At 55.7% G+C, this 28,000-nt stretch overlaps 2 protein-coding genes across 7 annotated transcripts in view; both read left to right on the top strand.

Annotated features, from left to right (window-relative positions):
• Positions 1 to 28,000, top strand: part of LOC119856526 (zinc finger protein 572-like) — a 568,866-nt gene that overhangs the window by 279,096 nt on the left and 261,770 nt on the right. For 2 of the 6 annotated variants that reach the window (XM_043517282.1, XM_043517278.1), the window contains exon 3: positions 14,248 to 14,251. The exons of the other annotated variants lie outside the window; for them this stretch is intronic. The gene's annotated coding sequence lies outside the window, so the exon portion shown is untranslated. The remainder of the gene's footprint in view (positions 1 to 14,247; positions 14,252 to 28,000) is intronic. 6 annotated transcript variants of the gene reach the window in all.
• Positions 1,892 to 15,654, top strand: TGFB1I1 (transforming growth factor beta 1 induced transcript 1). The gene is given in 13 exon segments (XM_038404114.2): positions 1,892 to 1,943; positions 5,357 to 5,407; positions 5,846 to 6,000; positions 6,290 to 6,357; positions 6,819 to 6,961; positions 7,477 to 7,573; positions 7,838 to 7,943; positions 11,071 to 11,310; positions 11,867 to 12,040; positions 14,170 to 14,251; positions 14,564 to 14,712; positions 15,277 to 15,468; positions 15,470 to 15,654. Coding segments are annotated over 13 exon segments (1,542 nt in total). The 5' UTR covers positions 1,892 to 1,930; the 3' UTR covers positions 15,542 to 15,654.

The following is a 28,000-nucleotide window of genomic DNA, read 5'->3' as shown; positions in this document are numbered from 1 at the left end:
GGATGGGTGTGTACGACGGGAATGTATTGAATAAGCTACTGTACGTGGAGAAATACAGGCTGGGCTTCACTACGCACATGTCTGTGTCTCTTCATTCTGCTGCCCCCCCCCCCGAGCTGGGGAGAGAACCCAGGAGTCCTGGCTCCCAGCATCATCTCCCCTCAGCCCCCTGAATTGGGGAGAGAACTGAGGAGTCCTGGCTCCTAGGCCCCCCTACTGTATGTCCCCCCCACCACCCAGCTGAGGTTAATCTCCCATTTCTGCACCTGGCTGGTGTGTGGCGGGGGCAGCGGCAACCTGAGATCTGCCCCCGGCCTGGGGGGCAGGGGGGATGCCTAAGCCTGGAAGGGGCTGGGTCAGTGGGAAGGGGCAACTCCTGGGGACAGGGATGGGGGTGGTGTATGGGGGTGGGGGGGAACCAGGCTGTGGGCCCCCTGCTTGGCACTGGCTGCTCTTCCAGCTGGGCCCCCCCTTCTTCCCCTCCCCATGTCACAGGAAACGCCTGCTGCTCAACTGCTTCCAGATGGGCGGGGGGGGGGGGGGAGGGCTGCTTCCTGAGTGCCAGGCCTGGGATGTGTCATCCCCCCCAGCCTCTCCTCTCCTTCCCCCCCCCGCCTCTCCTCTGTCCTCAGCCACTGGGAGCCCCCTCAGCCTGCCTTCCATCCCCTGCCACTGGGAGCCCCCCGCAGCCTCTCTTCCCCCCAGTCTCTCCTCTGTCCACTGCCCCTGGGAGCCCCCCCAGCCTCTCTTCCTCCCCCCCCCGTCTCTCCTCTGCCACTGGGAGCCCCCTCAGCCTGCCTTCCATCCCCTGCCACTGGGAGCCCCCCCAGCCTGTCTTCCTTCCCCCCCCCCCACGGCCTTTCCTCCATCTTCTGCCACTAGGAGCTTCCCCCCACAGCCTACCCGCCCCCCAGCCTTTCCTCCGTCCCCTGTCCCTAGGAGCCCCCCCCCCCAGCCTGCCCTGCCCCCACTATCACTGCCAGGGGCCCTCCTGGCTCCCTCTGTTACCCCCCCCACATCACCCACCTCCCTCGCTCCTGGGATCTGCCCTTCGCTTCCCCCCTGTGGCTCTCCCGGCTGGGGGACCTCTCTTCCCCCTTTCTTGGCTCCGGCCCCGGCCCCAGCCCCTCTCCCCACATCCTGTGAACAGTCAGCCAATTCTCTCATTTGGTGACAGTTTTTTCCCAACGTCCCAGCCAGAAAAGCCCGAACCGGAGCCCCCCCGGCCCTGCGGCCTCCCCACTTCCCTTAGCGTCAGCAGCAGCAAGAGGGGAATGGGAATGGCACAAGAGAGAACCCAGGAGTCCGGGCTCCCAGCCCCTGCTCTCACCCACAAGCCGCACTCCCTTCCCAGCGCGGCGCCGGCCGACTGGGGGCCCTCAGCAGGAGTAGTTTTGGCCCCCCCCCCCACAAAAGGAAGAGGGGGCCCTAAGCAATGGCTTAGCCTGCTTATGTCTAGCTGGGGGGGGGCGGGGGAAGGGAGAGAAGAGGAGTCTAGGCTCCCAGCCCCGCCAGCTGCTGGTTCCAGCTCCCCAACCCATGGGGATGGAACCCAGGAGTCCTGGCTCCCCGCCCGTGCCCCAGCCCGCTAATCCCCACTCCCCTCCCTTGGGGGATGGAACCCAGGAGTCCTGGCTCCCCGCCCGTGCCCCAGCCCGCTAATCCCCACTCCCCTCCCTTGGGGGCTGGAACCCAGGAGTCCGGGCTCCCCGTCCAGCCACCACCCACTCGTCTCCACTCCCCTCCCTTGGGGGCTGGAACCCAGGAGTCCGGGCTCCCAGCCCCGCGCGCCGAGCGATGCCCCGTTGCCATACATGGTCAGCGCGCAGGGGCCGGAGCCGGGCTCCCTGGCTCTCCGGGAAGACGCGTCACGGGGCGGGAGGGGATCGGGGGGGGCTCTGCCTCCATCCGCCGCTGGGGCCGGGCCGCCATGGACGACCTGGGTAAGGGACCCGCTGCCAGGCTGGGACCCGCCGCGCCCAGCCCCAGCCCCAGCCCCTCGCCCTGCGCCCGCTGCCCCGCTCCCTGTTCCCCCTCCTTCCCTCCCTTCCTTCTCTCTCTCCCTTTTCCTCCCTCCTTCTTCACTCCCTTCTTTTTTTCTTTCACTCCCTTCTTTCCCTCTCTCCCTCTTTTCCTCATTCGCTCCCTGATTTTTCTCTCTCCTTCTCTCGTTTCTCCCCCTTTTCCTCTCTCTCTCTCTCTCCTTCTTTTCTCTCTCCCATTCGCTCCCTTCTTTTTCTCTCCTTCTCTCTTTTCTCCCCCTTTTCCTCTCTCTCTCTCTCTCATTCGCTCCCTTCTTTTTCTCTCTCCTTCTCCCCCTTTTCCTCTTTCTCTCTCTCCCTCTTTTCTCTCTCATTCGCTCCCTTCTTTTTTTCTCTTTCTCTCTCTTCTCTCCTTTTCACTCCTGTCTTTCTCTTTCTTTCTCTCCCCCCCCCCACTTTTCCTCTCTCGCGGGCTGCTTTTTGCTCCCATCCATCCTTCTCTCCCCCCGCCGTTCCCCAGAGTGGGCAGGGCATGGGAAGGGGGAATTTTTTTTGGGGGGTGCACGTCCCCCCTCCCCAGCCTGTCCCCATCTGGAGGAGAAGGAATTTCTCACCACATTCCTGTGGCTTCGTGGGGCCCAGGGTGGGGCTCAACCTGCAGGGGGCACTAATAACCAGGGACCTCCCCCCACCAACACCCTCCCTGCTGCCCCCCTCAGAAAGTTATACCCATGTGCCCGGGGGTCCCTTCTATTCCACCCTTAACACGTGTGTGTGGGGGGGCTGTGCCTTAGGGGGCAGGGGGCAGTGCTGAGGCGGGAAGAGATGGGGGGCTGTGTTCCCAGGAATGTGTCTCAGGAATAGGGGTGGGGGCAGGCTGTGGGAGGGCTGCGTTATTGGGCGATGGGTGGGTGTTTCACACTGCGGGGAGACTGTGTCCTAGGAAGGGTGGTGGGGGCTTTACCCCAGAAAGGAGGCTGGGGGGGCAGGGCTGTGGGAAGGGGGTCCCAGGATATAGGATCTTGGTGGGGGGGTCTGAGTCCTAAGAGCAGGGGCTGGATCCCAGGGGATGGAGCTAAACCTGGGGGAAGGGGTGCTGAGTTGTGGGGTGCCGAGGTTGTCCATCCCCAACCCAGCCAAGAGCCCCAGTGAGTCCTGCAGTGAAGACATGTCTGTACCGGGGTATGGGTGTGGGGGGGTCACTGAGGACCCACCCCAAGATTCACCCCTCTTGCCAGATTTCCCCAGCATCCCCTGCTAGCAGGAGTGTTGCTGCCCTCCCTTCCTGGCCCTAAACCAGCAGGGCGGGGCTGGCAGCCACAGCAGGTGTGACCAGGACTGGGGGAACCACTGGGTGAGGAGGGGTTCTGGCTGCGGGGGGGGACCATAGAGGCCGGATGGGCAACCCCCACCCTGGGCTCACTAAACCTGAATCTCACTTTCCCCCTCTGTCCCCTGGTCTGGTTTGTTATTGTAGGGTCTCCAGTGACTGACAGAGGGACTGTATTCATCGTGGTTTGTTGTTGTAGGGTCTCCTGTGAGGGCTGTGACCACAAGCAGTGGTTTGCTAGTGTAGGGTCACTTGGGAGGGCTACCCATGCTGGGCTATTCTTGTAGGGTCTCTTCCGGACCTCCAGGGCTGCTGGCACTCCTTTGTTGTTGTCCATAAGGACTCCTTTATTTTTATATGATTGCTTGTGGGCCTTGGGGCCAAACACCTCCAATTGTTTGCTGCAGGGACTTTTACGAGATTTCTTTGTTATTGTAGGGTCTCTTGTGAGCACAAGGCTCTATACGCTGGTTTGTTATTGTAGGGTGGCTCGTGAGCAGCAGGAGCTGTTTGGTTGGGTGGGGCCCCGTGTAAGATACGGGTGGCATGTGCTGGTTTGTTATTGTAGGGCCTCGTATTTACACATGTTGGTTTGTCGTTGTAGGGACTTGGATTTACGCATGATAGTTTGCTGTAGGGATGTGAATTTACACACAATGATTTGTCATTGCAGAGTGCTTGTAAGCACTGGGGTTACAAGCTCTGGTTTATTTTTGTAGGGTCTCCCATAAGCAGTTGCTGAGAATACTGCTTTGTTGTTGTAGGGTGCCCATTTTTGTAGGGCCTTCTGTGCAAGCTGTGCAGGTTTGTTATGGTAGGGGGCAGTGGACACTCTGTGTTATCGTAGGGTCTCCTGTGAGCACAGCAATGGGTTGTTATGGTAGGGGGGCAGTGGGCACTCTGTGTTATTGTAGGGTCTCCTGTGAGCACAGCAATGGGTTGTTATGGTAGGGAGGCAGTGGGCACTCTGTGTTATCGTAGGGTCTCCTGTGAACACAGCAATGGGTTGTTATGGTAGGGGGCAGTGGGCACTCTGTGTTATCGTAGGATCTCCTGTGAGCACAGCAATGGGTTGTTATGGTAGGGGGGCAGTGGGCACTCTGTGTTATCATAGGGTCTCCTGTGAGCACAGCAATGAGTTGTTATGGTAGGGGGGCAGTGGGCACTCTGTGTTATCGTAGGGTCTCCTGTGAGCACAGCAATGGGTTGTTATGGTAGGGGGCAGTGGACGCTCTGTGTTATCGTAGGGTCTCCTGTGAGCACAGCAATGGGTTGTTATGGTAGGGGGGCAGTGGGCACTCTGTGTTATCGTAGGGTCTCCTGTGAACACAGCAATGGGTTGTTATGGTGGGGGGCAGTGGGCACTCTGTGTTATTGTAGGGTCTCCTGTGAGCACAGCAATGGGTTGTTATGATTGGAGGGACAGTGACACTCTGTGTTATCGTAGGGTCTCGTGTGACTGCGGTATTGGGTTGCTTGCCCAGGGTTCTGGTGAGGGCTGAGTCGGGCTGTTGTGTGATCCATGGTCTTGCCCCTCCCTGGCTTGGCTGCTCCTGGCTGCTGGGGCATGAAAAGGCCTCTGTGGGGCTCAGTCTGTGGTGGAAAATGTTCCCACAAAGAAGTGATTGTATGAGAGGGGGGAGCTGGCTGGGGGTGGGAGATCTCCAGGGAGAGGGGCAGGGGCACTCTCCCCGCATAATCAGTGGTGGCCCCACTGTGGTGCTAGGAGGTGCAGGAAGCGGATGGGGGGCTCAGCAGGGGGTGCTGTGCTGCAGGGCGCAGATGGGGGGCTCAGCAGGGGGTGCCGAGCTGCAAGGAGCGGATGGGGGGCTCAGCGGGGGGTGCCGAGCTGCAGGGAGTGGATGGGGGGCTCAGCGGGGGACGCCGTGCTGCAGGGAGTGGATGGGGGGCTCAGTGGGGGGCACCATCCTGTAGGTAGTGTGGCGGGGAACTGTCCCTTCACGGAATGTGCTAATCCCAGTGCCCCTCTGTCCCTCCTCCCCATCTGCCCCCCCATCTCCTTCTGTCTTGTCTCCTTTTCCAGGGGACTCTGGCGCCCCATCTTTCCTGCTTCGCCCCCGTATAGTGGTGTTTGGTACGTACTGTATAAGCTCCCCATGGTCACAGCACACCTGGCTACTCCTATTCAGGATTCAGGATTCTGCCTCGGGGAATCATTTGTATTGCTAAAGGTTGAATCTATTCTTGGGTGAGGAGTGGGATCTAGTGGTCAGAGCACGGGGCTGGGAGTCAGGACTCCTGGGTTCTATCCCAGCCCCGGGAGGGTAGTGGGGTCTAGTGAGGGATAGAAGATCAGGACTCCAGGGGCCTTCCCCCCAGTTTTGGGAAAGTACAGTTCTTGATGCTACTTCCACAGTCCCGGACCTGGGCATCCTCTCTTCCTTTTCTTGTCCCTTGTCTCTGCTTCCCACAGCCCCTGCTCCCTCTCTGTGTCCCCTCCCCCCCAGCAGTCCCCCCCCAGATCCATCCTAGCCTCTCCCCGACCCCCCGCCTCTCTCTGCTCCCCCGACAGATGCCCTGCTGGCTGATTTGGAGACCACCACCTCTCACATTTCCAAGCGCCCAGTACTGCTCACGGACTCTGGGGCAGCCCACGCCAACGGGCTGGGGCAGGATGGGACGCCTGAGGCCAGGCCCCCTCCTCCACCCTACAACCCTCAGCAGCAGGTAACACTAGGGGGGTACTGCAGGGAGTGGGGCAAGGGCTCAGTAAGGGGCACTCTCCTCTGTCAGTGCTAGCCTGGCCCCAATCTTCCAGTGTGGTGCTAGGGGGCGCTGAGCTGCAGGGAGCAGGGTGCACGATCAGTCCCTGTGCAGCTGTTCATCAGGCTCTGTACCCCACCCCAGAGGTGGCTGCATCTCCCTGGTTAGTCTGAGACCCAGCAATCTCATGTCACTGGTGAATAGAGGCCCATTCAGTGACTCCTTGCACCCCCTCATGTCTCTCTCTTTGCAGGCCATGTCCGTGGACCCCCTGCCTGTCTCTGCCCCGCCTAGTGGGGGCGATAAAGAGCATCTCTACAGGTGGGTCCCAAGCACGGCAGGGTTAGGTCTACAGGGGGCGGTTCTGGGAGGAAGTGAAGGGTATGAGTGTGGGTAAGGAGCTGGGGGGAGTTCACTGGGGGAAGGGAGGGAGAGACTGGCAGGGGTGGGGTGTGTAGGGTGGGGGAGAAGTGGGTGGGAGTGGAGGGGTGGGGTCAGGGGCAGGGGAGAAGAAGTGTGCGGTGGGGAGTGTGGGGTGGGGAAGGAGAAGCGGGCGGGGATGGGGCAGGGGTGGCAGCAGGCAGGCCTCCCCTTGGCTTTGGCCCAGTCCCCGCTGGCCCTGATCCAGCTGCTCCATTAAGAGGCTCCCTATAAATAGCGTCTCCATCCCGCCCTGCCTCCCCACTGCTCCCTGGGCTGGGTGGGAGCTGGCTCCTCCCTGCAAGGTGGCTGGGGGAGGGGGGCTGCTCCCCGCACTCTGCTCACCCTCTGCTCCCCCCCAGCACTGTCTGCAAGCCCCGCTCACCCCGGCCCAAGGAGCCAGCCGCGCCACCCTTCTCCTCGTCCAGTGGGGTGCTGGGTGCTGGCCTCTGTGAGCTGGACCGGCTGCTGCAGGAGCTCAATGCCACACAATTCAACATCACAGGTAGGGCGCTGCCACCCTCTCCCCTGGCACTGCTGCTTTGGCACACGGCCACCTCCTGCTGGGCTGGGATCCAGGCTCCCCTCCGGGGCACCGCCGCCCCCTGTTGGGCCAGGATCTGGGCTCCCCTCCAGGGCACCGCCACCCCCTGGGCCGGGATCCAGTCTCCCCTCCAGGGCACTGCTGCCCTCTGCTGAGCTAGCATCCAGGCTCCTCTGCAGAGTACCGCTGCCTCCTGCTGGTCCAGGATCTGGGCTCCCCTCCATGGCACCACCGCCCCCTGCTGGTCCGGGATCCGGGCTCCCCTCCGGAACACCGCCGCCCCCTGCTGGGTCAGGATCCGGGCTCCCTCCATGGCACTGGCATGCTCTATTGGCCTGGGATTGGGGCCACCCTAGGCCTTAGCATCTCTCCCTATGATTGTGAAATATTTTCCCCTGGTGGATATGCTTGGACACTGCAGGCAACTAATGGAAATGCTGTGTATGTGTGTGTTTGTCTGTCTGTCTGTTCCCCAGACGAAATCATGTCCCAGTTCCCATCCAACAAGGGCCCTGATGGGGAGAAGCGGAAGGAGAAGCCAGAGGATGCTGGAGAAGGGGGGTCTCCAAGCCAGTGAGTGACCCTCCCATTTCTGGCCATTGGTCCATGGGGTTAATATCCCACTGGTTGGGAGTCCAGACTCAGTGCTGATGGGGAACACCCCAGAGGTGGCTGCATCTCAATGCCAGGTGAAGGATCCCTGTATAATCAGCCCCTGCGCCCCACCCCTGAAGCATATGCATTTCAGCGGGGTGAGGGATTCCTGTATAAACAGCACTGGGAGCCTTTGGTGGGAAGTTCGGGGGCCCAAAGACCATGCTGTCATTTCCCTCCTAGCTCTGCTGGCTCCACCTCCCCTCCTGTGAAGCCATCAGCCACATCTGCTACCCTGGAGCTGGACAAACTCATGGCCTCATTGTCGGACTTCAGAGTCCAGAGCAACGTGAGTCTGGTACAGAGGCACTACGGGGGACAAGGCTCAGCCTGGGGGTGGGGGCTAATGGGATTTGGGCTCTTCCTGTCCCCTGATGGGATCCAGTAAGTGTGGGAGTAACAGAAGCAATGGGGGGAGGGGGTGCGTGTGTGCAAAAGGAGGGACTTGTGTGTGTGTGTGTGAGAGAGAGAGAGAGAGCGAGCAAAGGCTGGTATGTGGACAAGGGAGAATGTGTGTGCAAATGTGTGTGCAGAAATGGGAGTAGAAAAGCATGTGTGAGAAGTGGAGTATGCAAATGTATGCACAAATGAGGGTTCAATTGCGTGTCTGAGTGTGCCTCTAAATGATCATGGAAGAGCAAGTGTGCTAATGAGCATATGCACATGAGCGTGCAAGATGCAGTGCATGCAAATGAGCATTGGAGAGTGTGCGTGCAAGAAGCAGTATGTGCAAATGAGTGAGCAAGGGGCAGTGTGTGCACATAAGTGTGTACAATAATTAGTGTGAGTCAGTGTGCAAGGGATCCTGGGTCTGTGTGGATGTGGAAATGAACATGCAAGAAAGAACGCGTGGGAATAAGTTCATGAGCCCACAGGCGTGCACGCAGTATGTGGTGCAAGCAAGTGCAAAGGTCGGTTTGTGTGTGTGCCAAATGGGGGTGCAAGAAAGAGCGACCCAGTAGGTGGGCAAGTGAGTGTGGAAGTGGCTGTGGCACACTCCCAAGTACAAGTATCTGGGCATGGGTGAGAACCACAGGTGTTGGTGCCAACATGGGTGATGGGGGCTGTGATCGTGAGTGTGAAAAAGGACACTGTGGTGCACAAGCACGTGCCCTCTCACAGGGGAGCCAGGACGGGTGAGTCTGGGGGACAGCTGGCAGCTGCCTGGGATCAGAAGTGTCCTGATGAGATCACCCGTGTGGCAGGCAGCTGACTCTGCCTGTCCCCTGCCTACAGCCACCCTGTGGGAGCCCAGGCACTGGGCACATTCCTGCCCTGGCACCAGCCTTCCGGCAGCCCACACTCTGGTATGTGGCTCAGCCTGGCCTGCTGCTGTGTGCTGTGTGGTGCTGTTTGGCACTGGACAGTGCTGGGGTGGCGAGCTGCCACTGTGGGGCAGGGCGGGGTGGCATTGTTCTGGGTGTGGTGATGCACGGGGCAGCATCAGGCTCTGTAGCTTGCTGGGATGGCGCTGCATGGCATTGGGTATTGTATAGCATGGCATGGTGCAGCCTGGTGCTGGCTGTTTGGCCTGATGAACAGGTGAACACAGAGAGTGCCTGGTGTGGGATTCTCTGTCTAACCGGAATGGGTGCAGCACCAAAGGCCGAGGTAGGTAACAGATGACTTGATGTGGTGCCCCATATCCCAGCAGCAGGGTACAGCATAGTGCAGAAACCTGTATTAGTCTGGCATGGCACTGTATCATTCCCCTGGTGTTATCTGGACCGGTGATCTGCTAGGTCACTCCAATCCTCAACTCTGAGAGCCAGCCTTACCCTGCTCTGTTGTGAGAACGCTCACTCCTGGGCTGTTCACGCACAGCCTCTGCATGTAAGCTGCTCCCAGATACGTGAGTGAGCATTTTTGGCCAGCTGCTGCTTGGATTGTGCAACTGAGTGACACTAGCCAATAGCTCCGGTCCCAGACCCAACCCTAGGAACCTCCGTCTGGCAGTGTCCAGTTATGCCCACTGGACTCTGCAAGCTCATATGAGTTTGTCAATTTAACAAAGAAATTGCTATGTACCAGGCTTGTTATCCCAAGGGGAGACTCTGACACACCGCAAACCAAACGCACTGCTTCAGATAGAATAAACAAACAGATTTATTAACTACAAAAGATAGATTTTAAGTGATTGTAAGTCAAAGCACAACAAGTCAGATTTGTATAAATTAAATAAAAGCAAAATGCATTCTTAGCTGATCTTAACACTTTCAGTGTCCTTACAAACTTAGATGCTTCTCACCACAGGCTGGCTGGTTGCCTTTCAACCAGGCTCTCCCCTTTGATTAGCACTTCAGTTGCTTGGTGGTGGTGTCTGTAGATGGAGGTGAAAGAGAGAAAGCATGGCAAAAGTCTCTCCCTTTTATCATGTCCTTTCCTCCCTCTTGGCTTTGCCCCCCACACCCCTTCAGAGTCAGGTGGGCATTACCTCATTGTAGTCCCTGACTGACCAAGGGAAGGGGGGTGACTCACTCGAGAGTCCAGCAGATCCTTTGTTGCTGCCTAGGCCAGTGTCCTTTGTTCCTGTGAGGCTGGGTTGGGTTTGTCCCATACATGCCCTGATGAGGTGTGAACTGCCCCTCTCCTCCTGTGGAGTTTTGCCTGGGCTTGTTTTAAGCCATGATGACACATTTTCAGCCTCATAACTATATATATGAAATTACACACCTATTACAAATTTTTACAACATTACGGTAACAACAATTTCTATAACATCACTATAATAACAATGCTCAGTTTCATCACGAGCCTTCTGAAGACACCCGACATGACAAACTTTGCACTGGATACCACACAATCATTATAAGGATGAACATGGGGGTGCAGGGTGTTCCCCCGAGGTACACAGTGTCACAGGCAACTCCTGGCATGGAATGGTGGCTGGCATGGCCTGTGGCATGAAATGGATTGGGGTGGCATGCTCTGATCTGCCCTGGCATGGGTAATGGGGTGCTGTGGTACAGACTGGCCAGCACACACCATGGCTGGCAGAGGCTGTGGCCAGGTTTGAGGTGGCTGGTTGGCGTAACGCCTGGCACAGTGAGTTGGGGGCAGGGAGTTAGGGTGCTGTTTGTGGCCATGGGGCACTGGGCATTGTGGTGCTTTCAAGGCTGTGTGGCAGGGATGGGCACAATTTGGTGTCCTGTGTCATTCCTTGGAGGGGTGGGGGGGAAAGATGGGGGCAATGAATGGGATGCGACCGGTGCTTTGTGGAACAGTTTGGTGTCATTTATAGTTACGGCTCCTGCAGGGCCGTACAACCCTGCCTGGTGCCAACATGGGCAGCTTGATTCAGCACCGTGTGGCGCACCCTACATTGCTCTCCATTGGGACACAGTGTGGTGCTGTATCACCCAGGCGCCTTTTGGTGCATGTCTCAGCACCTCATATCCCAGCCGGTTCCCTTCCAGCTCCCAGGGGTCTCGGCTGCGCCACCCCCGGCCCCCGCCCGAGTCTCCCTGGCACAGCAGCCAGTGATGTCATCTGTCTGCCCCAGCCCCTCTGGGCCGCCCCCCCCAGGAGCGCCGGCCCCACAGGGTGGCAACTTGGACAGCATGCTGGTGATGCTGCAGTCGGACCTGAGCCGCCAGGGGATCTCCACCAGCACCAAGGGGCTGTGTGCCTCCTGCCAGAAACCCATCGCTGGGCAGGTGAGGACAGGACTGGGGGTACCTGGGGGGGAAGGGGGAGGGGAAATCAAGGAGGTGGGTACAGGAATCAGGGGCTGGGGCGGACAGAGGAGCAGGGCACTTGGGAGCAATCAGGGGTAGGACTGGGAAGTGGATTGGGGAGGATAAATTGGGGAGGGGGTGGGGTCAGTTTTAGAAGGGAAGGGGCAGATTAGGAGAGCGGGTGGGAGATGAGGAGGATGTGGTAGGGCACAGAGTGGATGGGGGATGGGACCGTGCAGTACTGGGGAGGGAGAGGGTGGGGGAAAAGGAGGAGCACCAGGTGGGGTGTGAGGGGGAGGGGAGGCAGGTCACAGGAGGGGCTATCTGGAGGATGAGCAGGGGTTGGGAGAAATGGGGGGAGGGAGGAAGGGGCCTGTGGAAGTGGGAGTCCAGGACTAGCGAGGGGAAAGGGAGGGGCCAGTGTGGGAAGTGGGAGAAGGGAGGAGCTGAGTCTTTTCTCTTCTCAGTAATGGGTGTGCATCCATCCATCCATCTATCTGTCTGTCTATCTGCCCTCACACCTGCCCTTGCCCAGGTGGTGACGGCGCTGGGCAACACCTGGCACCCCGAACACTTCGTCTGCACCCACTGCCAGAAGGAGATGGGAGGCAGCAACTTCTTCGAGAAGGATGGTGCCCCCTACTGTGAGAGAGACTACTTCCAGCTTTTCTCGCCCCGCTGCGGCCTCTGCAACGAGCCCATCCTGGATGTGAGTTGTCTACGCAGCGCCCTGCTAGTGCCATTCCCTCAGAGCACAGTGCAGTGCAGGAGAATGCAGTGCTGCACAGTGCTGTGTGAGAGAGTGCAGTGCCATGCAGTGTTATGAAGTGTGAGAGCACAGTGCCACAGTATGCGATGCAGTGCGAGAGCGCACAGTGCCGTGCAGTGTTATGAAGTGTGAGAGCACAGTGACAGACAATGCAGTGCAGTGTAAGAGTGCTGTGCAGTACCTTGTAGTGTGACAGTGTTAGAGCATGCAGTGACATTTGGTGTGAAAGCACAGTTCAACACAATTCAGTGCAGTGTTAGTGTAGTGCCACACAAGGCAGCACATTGCAAAAGTGTACCCTCAGTGTGAGACAGCATAGTGCCACACAATGTAGTGCATGCAGTGATACACAGTGTGACAGAGCAGGTTGCCACATGGTGCAATGCAGCACTGTAGAATGCAGTGCTATATACTGTGGTATAGTGCTATAGAGTGTAGTGTGAGCAATGCGGTGACTGAGTGCAGTTAAACACAATGCAGTATGTAGTGGCTGCATGCAGTGAGACCCAACAACATGTGTGGTGAGGCTATAGAATGCAGTGCACTGACTGCACTGTTATGACATGCAATGTAGGGCTGCAGATTGCAGTGTGATAGAATACAGTGCACTGACATAAAACAGACCAGTACAGATTGCCAGTGTAGTGCTAGAGAAGGCAGGGTAATGCCTCAGAAAGCAGTGAGAAGCTATGGGTTACAGTGCGCTATGATGCAGGGTGACACAATAGTACATGGAACATTGCAGGGCAATGCAGCATAACATAAGGCAGTGGGTGTGGATGGGAAATTGGCCATGCAGCGCCAGAGTGTAGTGTGGTGCAGTGGACTATAAAGTGGTAGCTCCCCCTTCAGGCAAGTGGGGTCTTCTCACCCTGTGTGATGAGACCCCCACCCTGGGGAACAACCTGAAACCGTGAGACCACTGTGCCCCCTTAACTCTCCAGCCTGGGCTGTCTCTCACAAAGCTATGCCAGTGACAAGCAGCAAACCCTTCCAGGTGCTGTGATCACTCAGCTATCAGCATGGGGAGCCCCAAACCCAGCGAAATTGCATGAAGGCTCTCTCAGCCAGGCATGAATTATAAAGAGAGAGGCACCAGCCAATCACCCCAATCCCCAGCCTTGCACCCCAAAAATATACCATCTTACACTGCTCAAGACTCTCTTGGACAGTGAAAGCTCATTAATTAGTTCGCCACGCCAACAAAGGGTAGTGGACATGCGACAGCCCTTGTTAACCTGAGCTGAGATTCCCCAAGCACTTCAACCGAAACTGCACTGTTTTAGGTGAAATTTAAAACAGATTTATTAATTACAGAAAGATCGATTTTAAGTGATTATAAGTAGCTGGCATAGAGCACAAAGTTGGTTACAGAAGAAATAAAAATAAATTTGCCCTCTAAAGTCTATAGACTAAGCAAGATTTGAATCAAGCAGTTTCTCACCCTAATAAATGGTACCGGCAGCTCACAGTTCTCAATACACAGGCTGGATTCCCTTCCCAGCCTGGGACCAATCTCCCTAGTTCAAAGTCTTTGTCTTCCAGATGCTCTTGCAGGTGTTGAGATGGGGGAGAAGAGAGGCCAAGTGATGATGTCACTCTCCCTCTTTTATACTTTCCTCCAGCTGCCAGAATGATCCTTGCTGTGAGGTGGGTTAGGCGGCTTTCCCTGGGTACGTGCCCTCTCTGAGGAGTCTCTGGGATGGCCACTGGAAGAGTTGATTCCCCTTAATGGGCCATCAACACCTGTCTGGCTGGTCCTGATGTAAATCTGTCTTCCTAGGCGCTCCTTTGTTGCCTCTCAAAGGCCGGCTGTGGGCGATTCCCAACCTCACCACCTATTCCAGTAACACACACACAGCAAAATTTCATAATGTCAGATACAATGATCACACGTGCAATCCAATGGGATAGCAATGTTCAATGGCTCAAGACTTCTGAAATGACACCTCACAAGGCATACGTTGTACAAAACACTTCATAATCATAAACCGCAGTGGTGAATGTGGGGGGGCCCAGGGTGCTATTTTGAGGCACAGAGTGTCACACCCTGACTCTGTCCCTTCCAGAAAATGGTGACAGCTCTGGACAAGAACTGGCACCCGGAGCATTTCTGCTGTGTGAAGTGCGGGAGGCCCTTCGGGGAGGAAGGTGAGTGAGCACCCCCACCCCACTGCATCCCACATCTCAGGGGACCTACACTGCGCCCCAGTAATCCCTCCATGAGACAGACCAGTCCCCCAACTAGCATTGCCCTCATTGCTTGACAGAGACTGGCCCCCAACTAGCAGTGCCCCCCCACTGCCTGACAGAGAACAGCACCCCCAACTAGCATTGCCCCCCACTGCATCCTCTCTGTGGGAGCACCCAGACCCCTCGCTTGCAGTGACCCTCCCTGCCCTGCTGCAGTGCGGCCGGTCACTGAGAAGCCCCCTGGACCCTGCTCTCTGTCTCCCCCCACAGGCTTCCATGAGAAGGACGGCCAGCAGTACTGCCGCCAGGACTTCTACGAGCTCTTCTCCACGCGCTGCCAGGGCTGTGGCCAGGCCATCCTGGAGAACTACATCTCAGCCCTCAGTGCCCTCTGGCACCCTGAGTGCTTTGTCTGCAGGGTGAGCCCCCCCACACCGCCCGGGCACAGCGCCGTGGGGCTGGAGGGGAGGGGGCAGCAGGGGAGGAGGTGGGGGCAGTGCAATGTTGGGGTAGGAGGGACCATGGAAGGAATAGGAGAGGGGCACTCTTGGGGATGGGGGAGTGCCAGGAGTATGGGGAATGTGCAGTGCTGGGGGGGGGAGGAGATGGGGAAGTGCAGGGAAAGTGGGGGGATGAGGCAGTGCAGAGGGAAGGTGCAATGCAGGGGGAGGTGGAGGGAATGGGGCGGGGGCAGTGTGGGAGGAGGCAGGGGATGGAGTGCAGGGGGATGGGGAGTGGGAGGAGAAGATGCCGTGTGAGCAGTGGTGGGGGAGGGGGCAATGTGGGGGATGAGGGGACAGGGCAGTGCAGGGGGCTGTGGGAGTGGTGGGGAAGGTGGGGGAGGGGCCGTGGGGGATGGGCAGTGCGGGGGCGGTGGGGGATGGGGAGGGGGCCATGCAGGGAGAGGCGAAGGGAGGGAAGCTGGGGCAGCGTGTGGGAGGGGCGGTGCGTGCCCTCACCCCTCCTGTCCCTCCCCCCCCCAGGAGTGCTATGCGCCGTTCCTGCAGGGCAGTTTTTTCGAGCATGACGGGAGGCCCTTCTGCGAGACGCACTACCACAGCAGCGGGGCTCGCTGTGCTGGGCTGCGAGAAGCCCATCGCTGGCGCCTGCTCACCGCCATGGCCCGCAAGTTCCACCCCGAGCACTTCGTCTGCGCCTTCTGCCTCAAGCAGCTTCAACAAGGGCACCTTCAAGGAGCAAACGACAAGCCCTAGTTGCCACCCCTGCTTCCTCAAGCTCTTCGGCTGAGCCCCGCCCTTCTCCAGGCAGGCCCCACCCCCGGGCCCGGCCACTCCCCCAACAGGGCCCACCCCCTGTCCTAGCCACTCCCCCAACAGCCCCTCCCCCTGTCCCTAGCCACACCCCCAACAGGGCCCGCCCTGGGCCCAGCCCACCCCCACAGGGCCCGCCCCCTGTCCTAGCCACACCCCAACAGGGCCCTCCCCTGTCCTAGCCACTCCCCCAACAGGCCCTCCCCCTGTCCTAGCCACTCCCCCAACAGGCCCCACCCCCTGTCCTAGCCACACCCCAACAGGCCCCTCCCCCTGTCCTAGCCACTCCCCCAACAGGCCCCTCCCCCTGTCCTAGCCACTCCCCCAACAGCCCACCCCTGTCCTAGCCACACCCCTAACAGGCCCCTCCCCCTGTCCTAGCCACACCCCCAACAGGGCCCGCCCCCAGGCCCAGCCGCACCCCAGCAGGCCCCGCCCCTGGCCCAGCCATGTTGGGCTAAGCCGCACCCCACCCCACAGCCATGGCTTCAGGAGGCCTACCCTGGGCACATTCCACGCCCCGGCAGGGGACACCCCACAGCAAGGCCACGCCCCAGCAGGCCCCTTACCTGGCATAGCCACGCCCACCGTCTCTGAGTGGGGGATGGAAAGGCCATGGTCCCCGGCACAGGCATGTCAATCATTGCCAAAGGCTGGGTAAGCCACGCCTCCCGAGACACCCTGGGAAGTGCTGCCTCTTTCAGAGCCACACCACAACCAGCAGGGGGCAGCACATTGGCCATTCCTCCCATGCTGCTGATAGGTCTTGCCCCCCCCAAGCCACCTGGAGGACCCGCCCCTGTGCTAAGCAGAATTCACACCCCAGGCCCACAGGGGATGGGCAATGGCCATGGATCACCTTGTCCAACAAGAAGGCATGGTCATTGGGGACAGAGAGGAAGGGCTACCGGGCTAAGGCCTGCCTTCAATGGGGGTGTGGCTGTCTGGGCTAAGCCCCAACCCCTGGGCATAGCAAAGGGGGGGGGGGGGCGGGGTCGTGGCTTATTTTTTCCAAAACTCGCATTGAAATGTCATAGGATCACAAAGTGTCTTCAGCTCTGGGCTGGGGGGGGGGGGGGGGGGAATTGAGGGGAGGTGTAAAATGGGGCAGGTGGGAGATAATTTAGGGGAAGGGGAGAAAGGGGTTTATTACAAGCACAAATAAGGGAGGTATTTTATACTCATGCTGATGTGTTGCTGTTTAAACACAGTGTGGGTCTCTCCAGACTGGCACCAACAATCCTCACCCCCAACGCTATGTGGCTGTTAAACACCCCTGGCCCTGCCCCAGAGGTGGCTGCATCTCAGTGCCGGGTGAGGGCTCCCTGATAAACAGCCCCTGTATGCCACCACAGAGACAATGGGGTGGGGAATAGGATTAGAGGCCTTTCCCCTCTAGGGGGTGCTGGTGTTGGAGGGGGTGATTGGGGACCCTACTGTGTTCCACAACGTGTCTTGTCTTTTATTTTGCTTTTTATACTCTCAGTTACGCTGAAGCTTTAAGTATTTATTGTAATTTTGGGGCTCTTTAAAGGAGCGTTCATGACAGCACTCTGGCTCTATTCCAGCTAGGAGACAGGATCGGGAAGAGCCTGGGGGCCGAGTGTAATGGGTCCTGTGGGGGGAGCGGGACTGTAGGCAGAGAACGTTCTGGTCTGAAAGAGGACAGCGGGAACGTTGACGAGACAGAAGAGATCAGGGAATGAGACACGGGGCCTTTCCCCTCTAAGGGGCACCAGCTCTGATCCATCCCAAGCACTGGCTGGCTCAAATTGTGGGCAATGGGCCAGGAGCCTTCCCTTCTAGGGGGTGCTGGTCCCAGGTTACTTGCTGGGGGAGCAGGCAGGATTGTATCAGGATCACATTTCTTCTTTTCTTTTACTGTATAAGCCCAAAATGCTTCTTCACTCTCACTGCTGTCAGGTGCCCAGCGGGCGTTGGCACGCGCGGGTCATTTCTACCCGGCGTGCGCTCACTGCTGTATCCATGGGTATTACAGAATAAAAGCCACGTTTGAATAAGACGCTGTGTGTGTGTGTGTAAGCGAGAGCACAGTGCTGCCCCCTGCTGGAGGGTATTAGAGCCCCCTGCATGTGTATCCTGGGCGTAGGATCATCGTGCACGGGTATCAGTGTTTGGGGGGCGGGGAGTGTCAGAGATTCTGGCTCTGGGAGAGGGCTGGAGGTTGGGGTGTGGGCTCCTGCTGGGCGGTCACTTACCCTGGGCGGCTCCTGGTCGGCGGTGCAGCGGGGCTAAGGCAGGCTCCCTGCCTGCCCCGGCCCCATGCGGTTCCCCGAAGGGGCCAATGTGCTCCTGTGGCCCCAAGTGTGTGAGTGCAATAACGAGCCTGATCTTAACGGCCTTCCCGGTCACGTTTCCCTTATTACTTGGTTCAGCTCCTTCGTCTTCCGTGGAGCCACGCGGGACAATGTTCCCCACCAGGGCAATGAATGGGGTTAGATGCAGAGTCTGAGGCCAGAAGAGACAGTTGTGAGCATCTCACCTGACCGCCTGTCCAGAGCAGGCCAGAATTGCCCCCAAATAATTCCTAGAGCAGAGCTTTCAGAATGGGGCTGCCTGGATAGACAAAGGGCTCTGTATAGGGATGGAGAGAAAGGGCAGCATGGGGAATGCACAGATAAGGGTCTATGGGGCTGCACAGATAAGGGTCTGTATGGGAATAGACAGAGGGGTCTGTATGGGGATAGCCAGAGGGGTCTGTATGGCACTGCGTGGATAGAGGCAGAAGGACAGAACTCCAAGCTCACGCTGCTCATCATTGGCTTGTAACTGGGGTTCCCAAGGCCATGAGGCCGAGGAAAGGGAAACCAGCAGCCAGTCACACGGGGACTGGGGGAGATAGACTCTCAGCAGCCCTAGGTCTGGATCTGAGCCAGCACCCCCTAGATGGGACAGGCTCCATACTCCATTCCCCACTCCTCATGGCAGCCAGTCCCCCACTCCGGGGCCCAATTGGAGCCAGCCCTGCCTAGAAGGGAAAGGCCCCATTCCCCTGACCCAGCCAGTTCCCCACTGTGGTGTCAGGTGGACAGAGGAGTTTCTTTCATTTCCTCCCCTTAACTGTTGGGCAGTGTTGCCCTGTGTCTCCCATGTGACACCCCAGAGGTGGCTGCATTTCAGCACCAGGTGAGGGATCTCTGTGAACTGAAATGCACATACTGGGGGGGGAGAGCTCCCAAAGTGACTAAGTGATCCTGGCCCCTAAGGGCCTAAATCCCTGAAAATGGGGCTCAGGGCATTTCTACACGTCAAAGTTATTTCGGATTAACCAGAGTTTTGGGGGCTAAACTGCCCTGAGCTCCCATGGATGTTTTTTTCCTAGCGAGCTGGCACAATGCACCGGATTGAACTCAAATTCCCAAACTGTGCTGGCCAGGCCCATTAATGTCACTGATCATCCTCCGGGTGGGGTAGTGGTTGTCCTAGAAATGTACCGCCCCTGCTCCAGCCATTGGAAAGTGCAGTCAGGGCAGCCAACATACAATTCTGCTCCTTGCAGCGCCCCCTGCTGGGGGAAGCTGCAGAGCGGGGAATAGGAAGAGCTACAGGGAGTCTTATCACTCAATCTTGGTTTTTTATGAGGTGGGAAGATTTGGTTTTCTAGTGCCAGTTTGAGGATTAAAGTGCACAAAAGGTGGGGGTGTGGCAGCCCCCCTCCCAGCCCCCTTGTGGCGGATCTGCTCTGTTTCCCTCTTAGTCCCAAGAATAGGGACAGGCCTAACTTCCCTCAGGGAGGTGATGGCAAGTCACCATCTCTAGTCCACAGAGCTCTGCCACCCCCCGGGCTACCCTTCCTCCACTCCCTCACAGTGTGCTGGCCACCTGGGCTATCTCCATGGGGGCAGAATTGCTGCTTCCATCATGGGACTCAATGGGCGGGGGGGATTCTGGCGATGTCGGGAATATCTGGCAAAGAACCAGGCCAATGAATAAAGAGGAAACGATCTCTGGTGGGACAGACATTTGTCAGAGGCCATTGATAGCCATAGGGCAGGTAGACAAGATTGGGTGGGGGAGGGGGAGTTGCACACTGCATGCCACTAATTCCAAGGCTCAGATCCCACCTCGCTCTTCTCCCCCATGGAGCCTGAAGGCACTTTACAAAGGACGGCAAGTATCCTTGTAGCCCCTTTCGCCATACGGGAAAGTGAGGTACAAAAATGTGACCGTCCTAGACCCTTAAAGGTATTTAGGAGCCTAACTCCCATGGAGAGAGGTACCTAACTGGGCAGAGCTGGGAATAGAACCCAGGAGTCCAGACTCTTATGTAAGGGGCTGATGGCCCCTTTGTGCAACTCAGTGATTGGCCCCCTTCCCACGCAGGAGAAAGGGGAAGGGCCGAAGAGGAGTCAGGATCCTGAGATTGACAGTCCCCAGGGCAAATGGGGAGCAGCTAACCTCCAAGTCAGCTGGATTGATAAGGCAGGCTGGCCAATGAGGGAGTCAACAGCATAGTTTAGGAAAAAAAACCCTCTCGCTCCTGCCTGGGGCATGGGCTGCTGGAAGTTCGCCTTGTGGTGCATTGTCCGTGGCCTCTAGTCTAGTGGCTATGCTAACCAGGAGGCATGTCTCTTGTCTAGAGAGCAGATATTCAAAATGACTTGACAAATTGGAAAATTGTTCTGAAATCAACAAGATGAAATTCAGCCAAGAGAAGCGGAAAGGACCATACTTCGGAAGGAAAAAACTCCAGCGCACAGCTACACATGGGGGAATAACTGGCTAGGCGGCAGTACTCCTGAAAAGCATCGGAGGGTTATAGTGGATTGGAAATTGAATATGAGCCACCAGTGTGAGGCAGCTGCGAAAAAGGCTAATATCGTTCTGGGGTGCATTAACAGGAGTGTCAAATGCAAGACACGGGAAGTAATTAGTCCTGCTGCACTCAGCACTGGCGAGGCCCAAGCTGGAGAACTGTGTCCGGTTCTGGGCACCATAGAAAGATGTGACTAAACTGGAGAGAGTCCAGAGAAGAGCAATAAAATGATACAAGGTTTAGAATGTTAAAGAAACTGGCATGTTTAGTCCTGAGAGCAGAAGTCTGGGGGTGGGGGGGCTGATAATCTTCCAAAATGTTAGGGGCTGTTATAACGAAGATGAAGATCAATTGTTCTTCATGTTCACAGAAGGCCGGAAAAGAAGCAACAGGCTTAATCTGCAGCAAGGGAGCTTTAGGTTAGATATTAGGGAAAACTTTCTAACCCTAAGGTTGGTTAAGCTCAGGTTACCTAGGGAGGTTGTGGAACCCCCCAGTACTAGAGCGGTAGATATGCCCAATGGCCTGTGATGGGATGTGAGATGGGGTGGGATCTGAGTTACTACAGAGAATTCTTCCAGGGTGTCTGGCTGGTGAGTCTTGTCCACATGCTCAGGGTTTAGCTGATCGCCATATTTGGGGCCAGGAAGAAATTTCCCTCCAGGGCAGATTGGCAGAGGCCATGGGGGTTTTTTGCCTTCCTCTGCAGCGTGAGGTACAGGTCACTTGCTGGAGGATTCTCTGCACCTTGAAGTCTTTAACCACAATTTGAGGATTTCAATAGCTCAGAACGTAAGTTAGGGGTTTGTTACAGGAGCTGGTGGGTGAGATTCTGTGGCCTATGTTGTGCAGGAGGTCAGACTAGATGATCATAATGGTCCCTTCTGACCTTAAAATCTATGATTCCAGAGGTTTTTAAGAACAGGTTGGACAAGCACCTGTGAGGGAGGGTCTAGGTTTCCTTGGTCCTGCCTCAGTGCAGAGGGGGTGGACTACGACCAATCAAGGTCCCTACAGGTCCATGATTCTATAATAATTAACATGATGTTAAACACAACTTTGCAGCATGATAATAATTCCAGGTTCTTACCATCTGGAGATCTCAAAGTGCTTTACAAAGGAGGTCAGTAGCATTATCCCCACTTTACAGGTGGGAAAACTGAGGCACAGACAGGTGATGTGACTAGTCCAGCAAAGCTGGGAACAGAACCTAGGAGTCCTGTATCCTAGGTCAGTGCTCTACTCACTAGACCATGCTGCACCCTCCCAGTGTAGCTGTAAGAGCAAAATCTCCAAAGGTAGTGTTCAAAACAAACATAATGCTTCAAAGTCCATGGGAAGGAATCCAGCCTCTATTTTATTGTGGAGAGGAGTGCAGACATGAATAGACTAAAATCTTCTCCAGAGCCAAACGCACCCACGCGTGCCTCCACTGGGCTTTTCCTTCAGTTGATTTTAATCGCAAGCCTCTGAGGGCTAAATGGCCTGTACTGGTTTGAAGATGTGCAGATGCTCTGGTTGTCTGTCAAGAAAGGAGCGGGCCGTTCTCTTCCTGGGGGAGCGCCTTCCCTGCCGCACAGATCTTTGACTTCCAAGTTTTCTGCAAAGCATTCAGTCTGCTGGGACCGTTTTAAACATCGGCATGTTGCCTTGCCATGGTATTGAGTTAGCCCTGCACTCCCACGGTGGGAGAGGTGAATGCCTAAAACTCAAATGCTGGTAGATTTGTGAAGGTGGCAGCTACAGTCAGACACACACAACGGTAACTGTGCCCCAGGCTCTGTGGCCCGGAGTGTTGAGCAAGGTAACATGGGGGTGTACGGTGGGGAAAGGGAGTCCCAGCCCCCCCCCTGCTGTACCCACTAGATCCCATTCCTTTCTGACTGAGGAGAGACCCCAGGGTTCCTAGGGGGGAGGCCAGTTCCCCCTCAATCCAGCCACATTCATTTTGTAGCTTTCCTAGGCTTTTTGTGTGTGTGGCTACATCTCCCATAAGGTCCCCCCCCACTGGGGAAAACCATCTTTTCCACATGCCCTTGCAAGGGGGAGGTGCAGAGCCAGAGAGCTCAGGTGGAAGCGGGGACGGGTACTGCTGCCCTACCTGTGCCTGTCTCTCCCACGATAGAGCTGGGTGCTACAGCCCCTGCGCCCCACATAGGCTTCTCCATGCGGCTCCACCATCTCCCCCCATGCGACTGTCTACCTGCTGCTTCCTCTCTGCATTGAGGCAGGCAGCCCCCCAGGTAGGTGCTGGAGTGGGGGCTCCTCCATAGGATCCCTGAGGGGGTTTACTAGAGTTAACCCCACTCCCTTCCCAGAGCTGGGGATAGAACCCAGGAGTCCTGACTCCCAGCCACCCCTGCTCTAACCTACTAGACCCCACTCTCCTCCCAGGAGTGGGAGTCCCTATAGTCCCCACCCAGGGAGGTGGAGGGAACCCCAGAGGGAAAGGTGCTGGTGGCTATTTCCCAGGGTTCCAAGGAGACCTCGGGGGATGCACCCCTAAAGTGTCTGTGGAGGTGGGGAGCCCGGGCTGGGTGTTGGTGCCCCTGGATGGGCTGGGGCCAAAGTCCTGGAATGAATTATTCTTTAGAGGGGTGGGGGTGGTTTGAGAAGGGGGCTGGCTGTGACCCAGGGGAGTTAATAACAGATCTGTCAGGGAGCAGCAGGGATCACCCCCTGGCTGAGATCCGTGTCGGGAGCAGGCTGGAGGGTTTAGCTGGATGATCCCCTATGGAGAACCTTTCCCAGCTGGGGTGGCTGTGCTTGGATGTGGGGGAGGAGGAAGCTGGACTTCAGCTCTCACTGAGGGCGGGGATAGGCTCTGGCCAACAGCTCAGGGGATTGGGGAAGGCATGGGGCCGCTGGAGGGAAGTCTACATTGCATTTTCGCATCTACAGCCCACCCCACCCCCCGTCTCCCTAGGCTTCAGGGCCCGAGCCGCAACGTCTACATGGCAGCTTTTAAGAGCTGGAACACAATCCCAAGTCTGGAAATACCAGCTCTTGGCCTCACTGCGTTGGGTTTTAAAACACAGGGTAGACGTACACTGAGTGACTTTGAGCCGGGTCGCGGGGGGTCGTGAGTAGGGCTTGGCAGAATTTGAGTTTTGTTTTTTATGATATTGACGGGTCAGATCAATACTCATGTTTAAACCTTGTTTTGTTTTTTTTAAAATTTGCATTGATTTACATTTTCACAGTTGCAGACAGTGTGGGGAGGGATGGGCTAATTATTTAATGGCCGCAAACACCGAGATTCACCGAGTTACGGCTTTATACCCGTTGAAACACAAACTGTCAACATCGCATGTCAAAATATGCAAAGGCAATCGCCTTAAATAAAACTCTGCCTGAGAAGGTTTCAAGCTGCATTTTTCTTATGTTGCCTGTAAATTCTCATTATTATGAGTGGAAACATGTTTTCGTCAGTTTGCGAGTGGGCGCAGTGCAATTGACATTTACTGACGCTTACTGAGAAAAATTTACTGCTCCCAAACCTAGCTTTGTGACTTTCTCTGCTCGGGTGGAGCCGCTGCAGATCCCTTACCCTGCTGGTTAAAGCATTGGACTGGGAGCTAGAACTCCTGGGTTCTATCCCCAGCTCTGGGAGGGGAATGGGGTCTATTGGATTGCAGCAGGAGCCATCCCCTCCCCCAGCCTTTCTCTGGGGGCTCAGCTGGGCCGATAGGGCAGAGCCAACCCCTCGTTCCCTCACTGGGGAAGGGTTTGGAGGATTTGCTTCTGGACCAGCAGGTTTTCTGCTCCCTTTGCCCCTGCCTCTCCCTGGCGCAGGGAACGAGACCTGGCTGACTTCTCTCTCCAGGCAGGTGCCCAGATGGAGAAAGAATCTCTAGTGGGAAGGGCCTGTGGGAGCAGAGCCACATGGGACATCCTGGAGCAGGGAGATGCTGGCGGGTGGCAGGGTGGAGACCCACTGGAGAGGAGGTAGATTTAATGTATGCCTCTGGGCAACAGACACCCAGCAAAGGGGAGAGAACTCACTGCCACCCAGCATGTGGGAAGAGCCATGGCTGGAGCACACACACCTTGTCCGGCACCGGAGATCCCACAGTGGGGAGCGGCCCTACAAATGCCCCATCTGTGAGAAACACTTTGCCCAGAGCTCCAGCAGCAACCAGCATGAGCAGATGCACGGTTGCAGAGAGATCCCAAATTCCCCGACTGCGGGGGAGGCTTCAGCCAGAGCTGGGACCTTCCTGACCACCAGAGATCCCACATGGCATGAAATCTGGGCTGCTACCCCACCCCCAAGTATGTGGGACCCCTCCGCACTAAGTCACAATATCTAGGGTCAGAGGAAGGAAAGTGCCAGGGCTGTGGGTTTGGAAGGCTCTGGAGGTGGTGGAATAAGGGGTTGTCTGCACTGGGGAAAGCCAACTAGCATAGCTGTCCCAGTGTAACTATCCCACTCTAACTGTCCTGGTGTAACTACCCCACTCTGGCTAGTCCTGATGTAACATAGCTATTCTCACATAACGAGCCTGCTTTAGCTGTCACACTGGAACAGCTACAGAACAGTGGAACTACCCCGCTCTAACTTTTTTGGCATTCCGATCCTGCTCGAGCTGTTCCAATGTAACTAACCCGCTCTTGCCAGTCTGGTGTAATGTAGCTATTCCGGTGTAACCCTCCTGCTCTAGCTATAATGTAGGTGTAGCTATGCCCCGGTAATAATTCCCCTCTACCTATTCCCCGTGTGTATTGCATCTGACCATCACAGCTGTTGCAGTACAGTTTTCCCCTGCATGAGCTAAGCCCTTGGCTACACCTGGGGATGTGGGTGGCACATGGGCCATGTGGACTCCAGAATGCTGCAGGGCCTAGAGGCAGGTGTGGGAAGGGAGAGCTAGCATAGGCGCAGTATTCTTGGGGAGCGGTGGTTGGGGGAGGGATTAGTTATGGGTGGTGATGGGGCAGAGATGTGGCATCAGCAGGGAGTCCATTGGTGCTTGATTATTAAAGAGAAGAGTGTGGTGACCTAGATTCTGCTGGTTGGTTCTGTTACAGGAATCCCCCATGCTGGAGCTGTGAGGCAAAGCGTGCCAGGTCAGGATCATCTCCCTGTTTGGGATAAATCAGTAACCCTCCCGAAGCCCATCCTGAAAATGGGATCTGGCTACTACCAGCCTAGCTGGTTATAACTAGTGGGTTTCTTTAACTGCTTACAAACAGGTACAAAACCTACATATTATACAGGGATCCTTTGCCCTTGCAGCTGCCTCTGGGGTAGGTACAGGGGCTGTTTAATTGCCTCACAGCAATGCCATACACTGAAGACACAGAGGGAAGAAAAAGCACAGAAGTGCTGGTTTAAGGAGGAAGAATCAAATGGCCTAAGATTGTTACCCCCCAAATCACACCTCACCATGGCCTACCTGGATCAGTAACTCACTTGTCAATTTGTAGGTGAAAGGGGGTAGCCCACCCTAGGGGAATTGCCAGGATTTTCCCTCTGACTTTTGGAAAACTCCACAGAACAGACCAACTCTGTTGACCCTTAGGGGAACATGGATACAGCTTCTGATTGAAAGATTTGACACTCAGGAGGTCTTTGAAAAACAAAACAATCTTTCTTCAATATACCAATATTTTCTGATAGAATAAACTGTAAAAACATACATCAAGAAACAAAACCCAAATCCCTTCAACACAAATATGCATATCAAAGTCTCCAATACTGCAATACCAGAAATATAAAGGAAATAACCTTTAAGTGGTTACACTCTGCATTGGGTGATCAATCGCATGTTGAACACTAAAAGCAAGTACTTACTAAAACATTAAAACTGTAGACATAGTTAAAAACACACATGCACAGAGATCCAATTTTATTATCCCAGGCCTACATATTCATGCATTCTAATTATTCCTTATGTGAGGGTCATCATGCTTACTTCTTCAGTTCCTCTTGTTGAGATCCATCTGCTATCCTTCAAACTGCTTTGCCTTCCTCTTCTTTCTTCAGTGATTTCAATTCTGATTTTTCACCTTCTAACAGTTCTCCTGAGGTTCACTCATTCCAGTGTCTTCTACTCAGGCTGGTTAAAGCTGCCTCAGCTCTCTGCCTTATATACAAATTCTAGTTCTTTCTGATTGGTGGGAATGCATGGGATTGTAAAAAAAAATAACCAATCAGATTTAAGCCCTCCATCTGTCAATCAAAGCTGGACCTGGTTGAAGACCTGTGTTATGTTTAACTGACCCCTTCCTTCAAGTTTTTGGAGTGACCTTTATTTCATCTCAGCCTGCTGGTTGGCTATTAGCAAAATCTCTCCCTGACTTTCATTTTGGATTTCTCTGGCTGTGACTGTTTGTGACCACTGTCTTGTTATCCCGTAACCACCTAAAATTATCTTTATTAATTATCAAAACTCTATAATGATGAACTAGCCATATCTAAGCATATCCTAACACTACCGTTCACTGTCACCACTCTATTTTTATTATTTTAAACAAGTTTAATTTGGATCTCTCCCTGCTTCAGCTAGTGGTGGCAGCCCAGCGCGCTTGGTGCTGTATTCCTTACACAGGACAGCACAGCGGAAAAATCTCTTGTGTCAAGACTGGCACAGCACAGCAAGGTGAATGCTCGGCCTTTGGGAGAAAGGGTCAGGGTACTGTACTGACGTTGCATAGTCAGGAGCTCAGCTTTACGTCTCATCGGAAAGCGGAGGGAGACAAAGGAATCTTTTTTTCTCACCGACCCACCCATCCCTAGCACATTCATTCATCTCTAGCTCTTTACACATCCCTCCATCCCTAGCTCCGAGAATGCCAAGCTATCCATCCCTAGTTCCCAGCACATTCATCTATCTCTCCATCCCTAGCTCCGAGCACATTCATCCCTAGCAGTCTTCCATCCCGCCATCCCTAGCTCCTAGCATATTCGTCCATCTCCAACTCCTAGCATATTCATCCATCCCTCCATCCCTAGCTCCTAGCATGCCCATCCCTCCATCCTTTTATTCCTCCCTAGTGCCTAGCATGTCCATCCACCAAATTCAGGATGGGCACAAGGGGCCCCTTTTGGCCTTGAGATCTTTATATATTCCCTCCCACCACACCCAGGGGCCTTGTGACCATATAGACTTCCAGAGATCCCCCATAACTATGCCTCAGTGCAGAAGAGTCAATATTATGTGCTTTGCAGCAGCAATACCCCAGCTGAGATTGTGGGGCCCTAACTGTGCCCGGTGCTGCACAGATCCATTGCCCTTACCCCGAAGACCTCACCCTGTACATTCAAAAACAAACCCGGGGTGGGAGTTAGACTTATTAAGCTACTGGAAAATCCCCCGGTGTCCAAAGTGAAGCAGTGCAATGTAATCAGTGGTCCCACAGAGTTTTTTAGTGGTTTACAGACAGTAAATTAACATCCTTTCCCCTCGGGGGAGCCACTGTATCACTAGCTGGCTGTAGACTAGTTATTCTGCAATTCACAAATTCAGGGCTCTCCATCCTGGCGCTTAAGCATCCAAGCCAAAGTGATGCTACACTTCAACCTCTCGTAAAATACAGTCAGGGAAAAGGAAAGGGACATTTGTCAAGTTAAACAAAAAAATGCTACTAATGGGCCCATCTAGCCCGATATCCCCACTCCCTGAGGTTCCAGATCAGACCCCTGCATCCATCTGC

This window comes from Dermochelys coriacea, chromosome 6 (genome assembly GCF_009764565.3).
Source record: "Dermochelys coriacea isolate rDerCor1 chromosome 6, rDerCor1.pri.v4, whole genome shotgun sequence".
NCBI lineage: Eukaryota > Metazoa > Chordata > Testudines > Dermochelyidae > Dermochelys > Dermochelys coriacea.
This window is presented reverse-complemented; position numbering and strand designations above follow the sequence as displayed.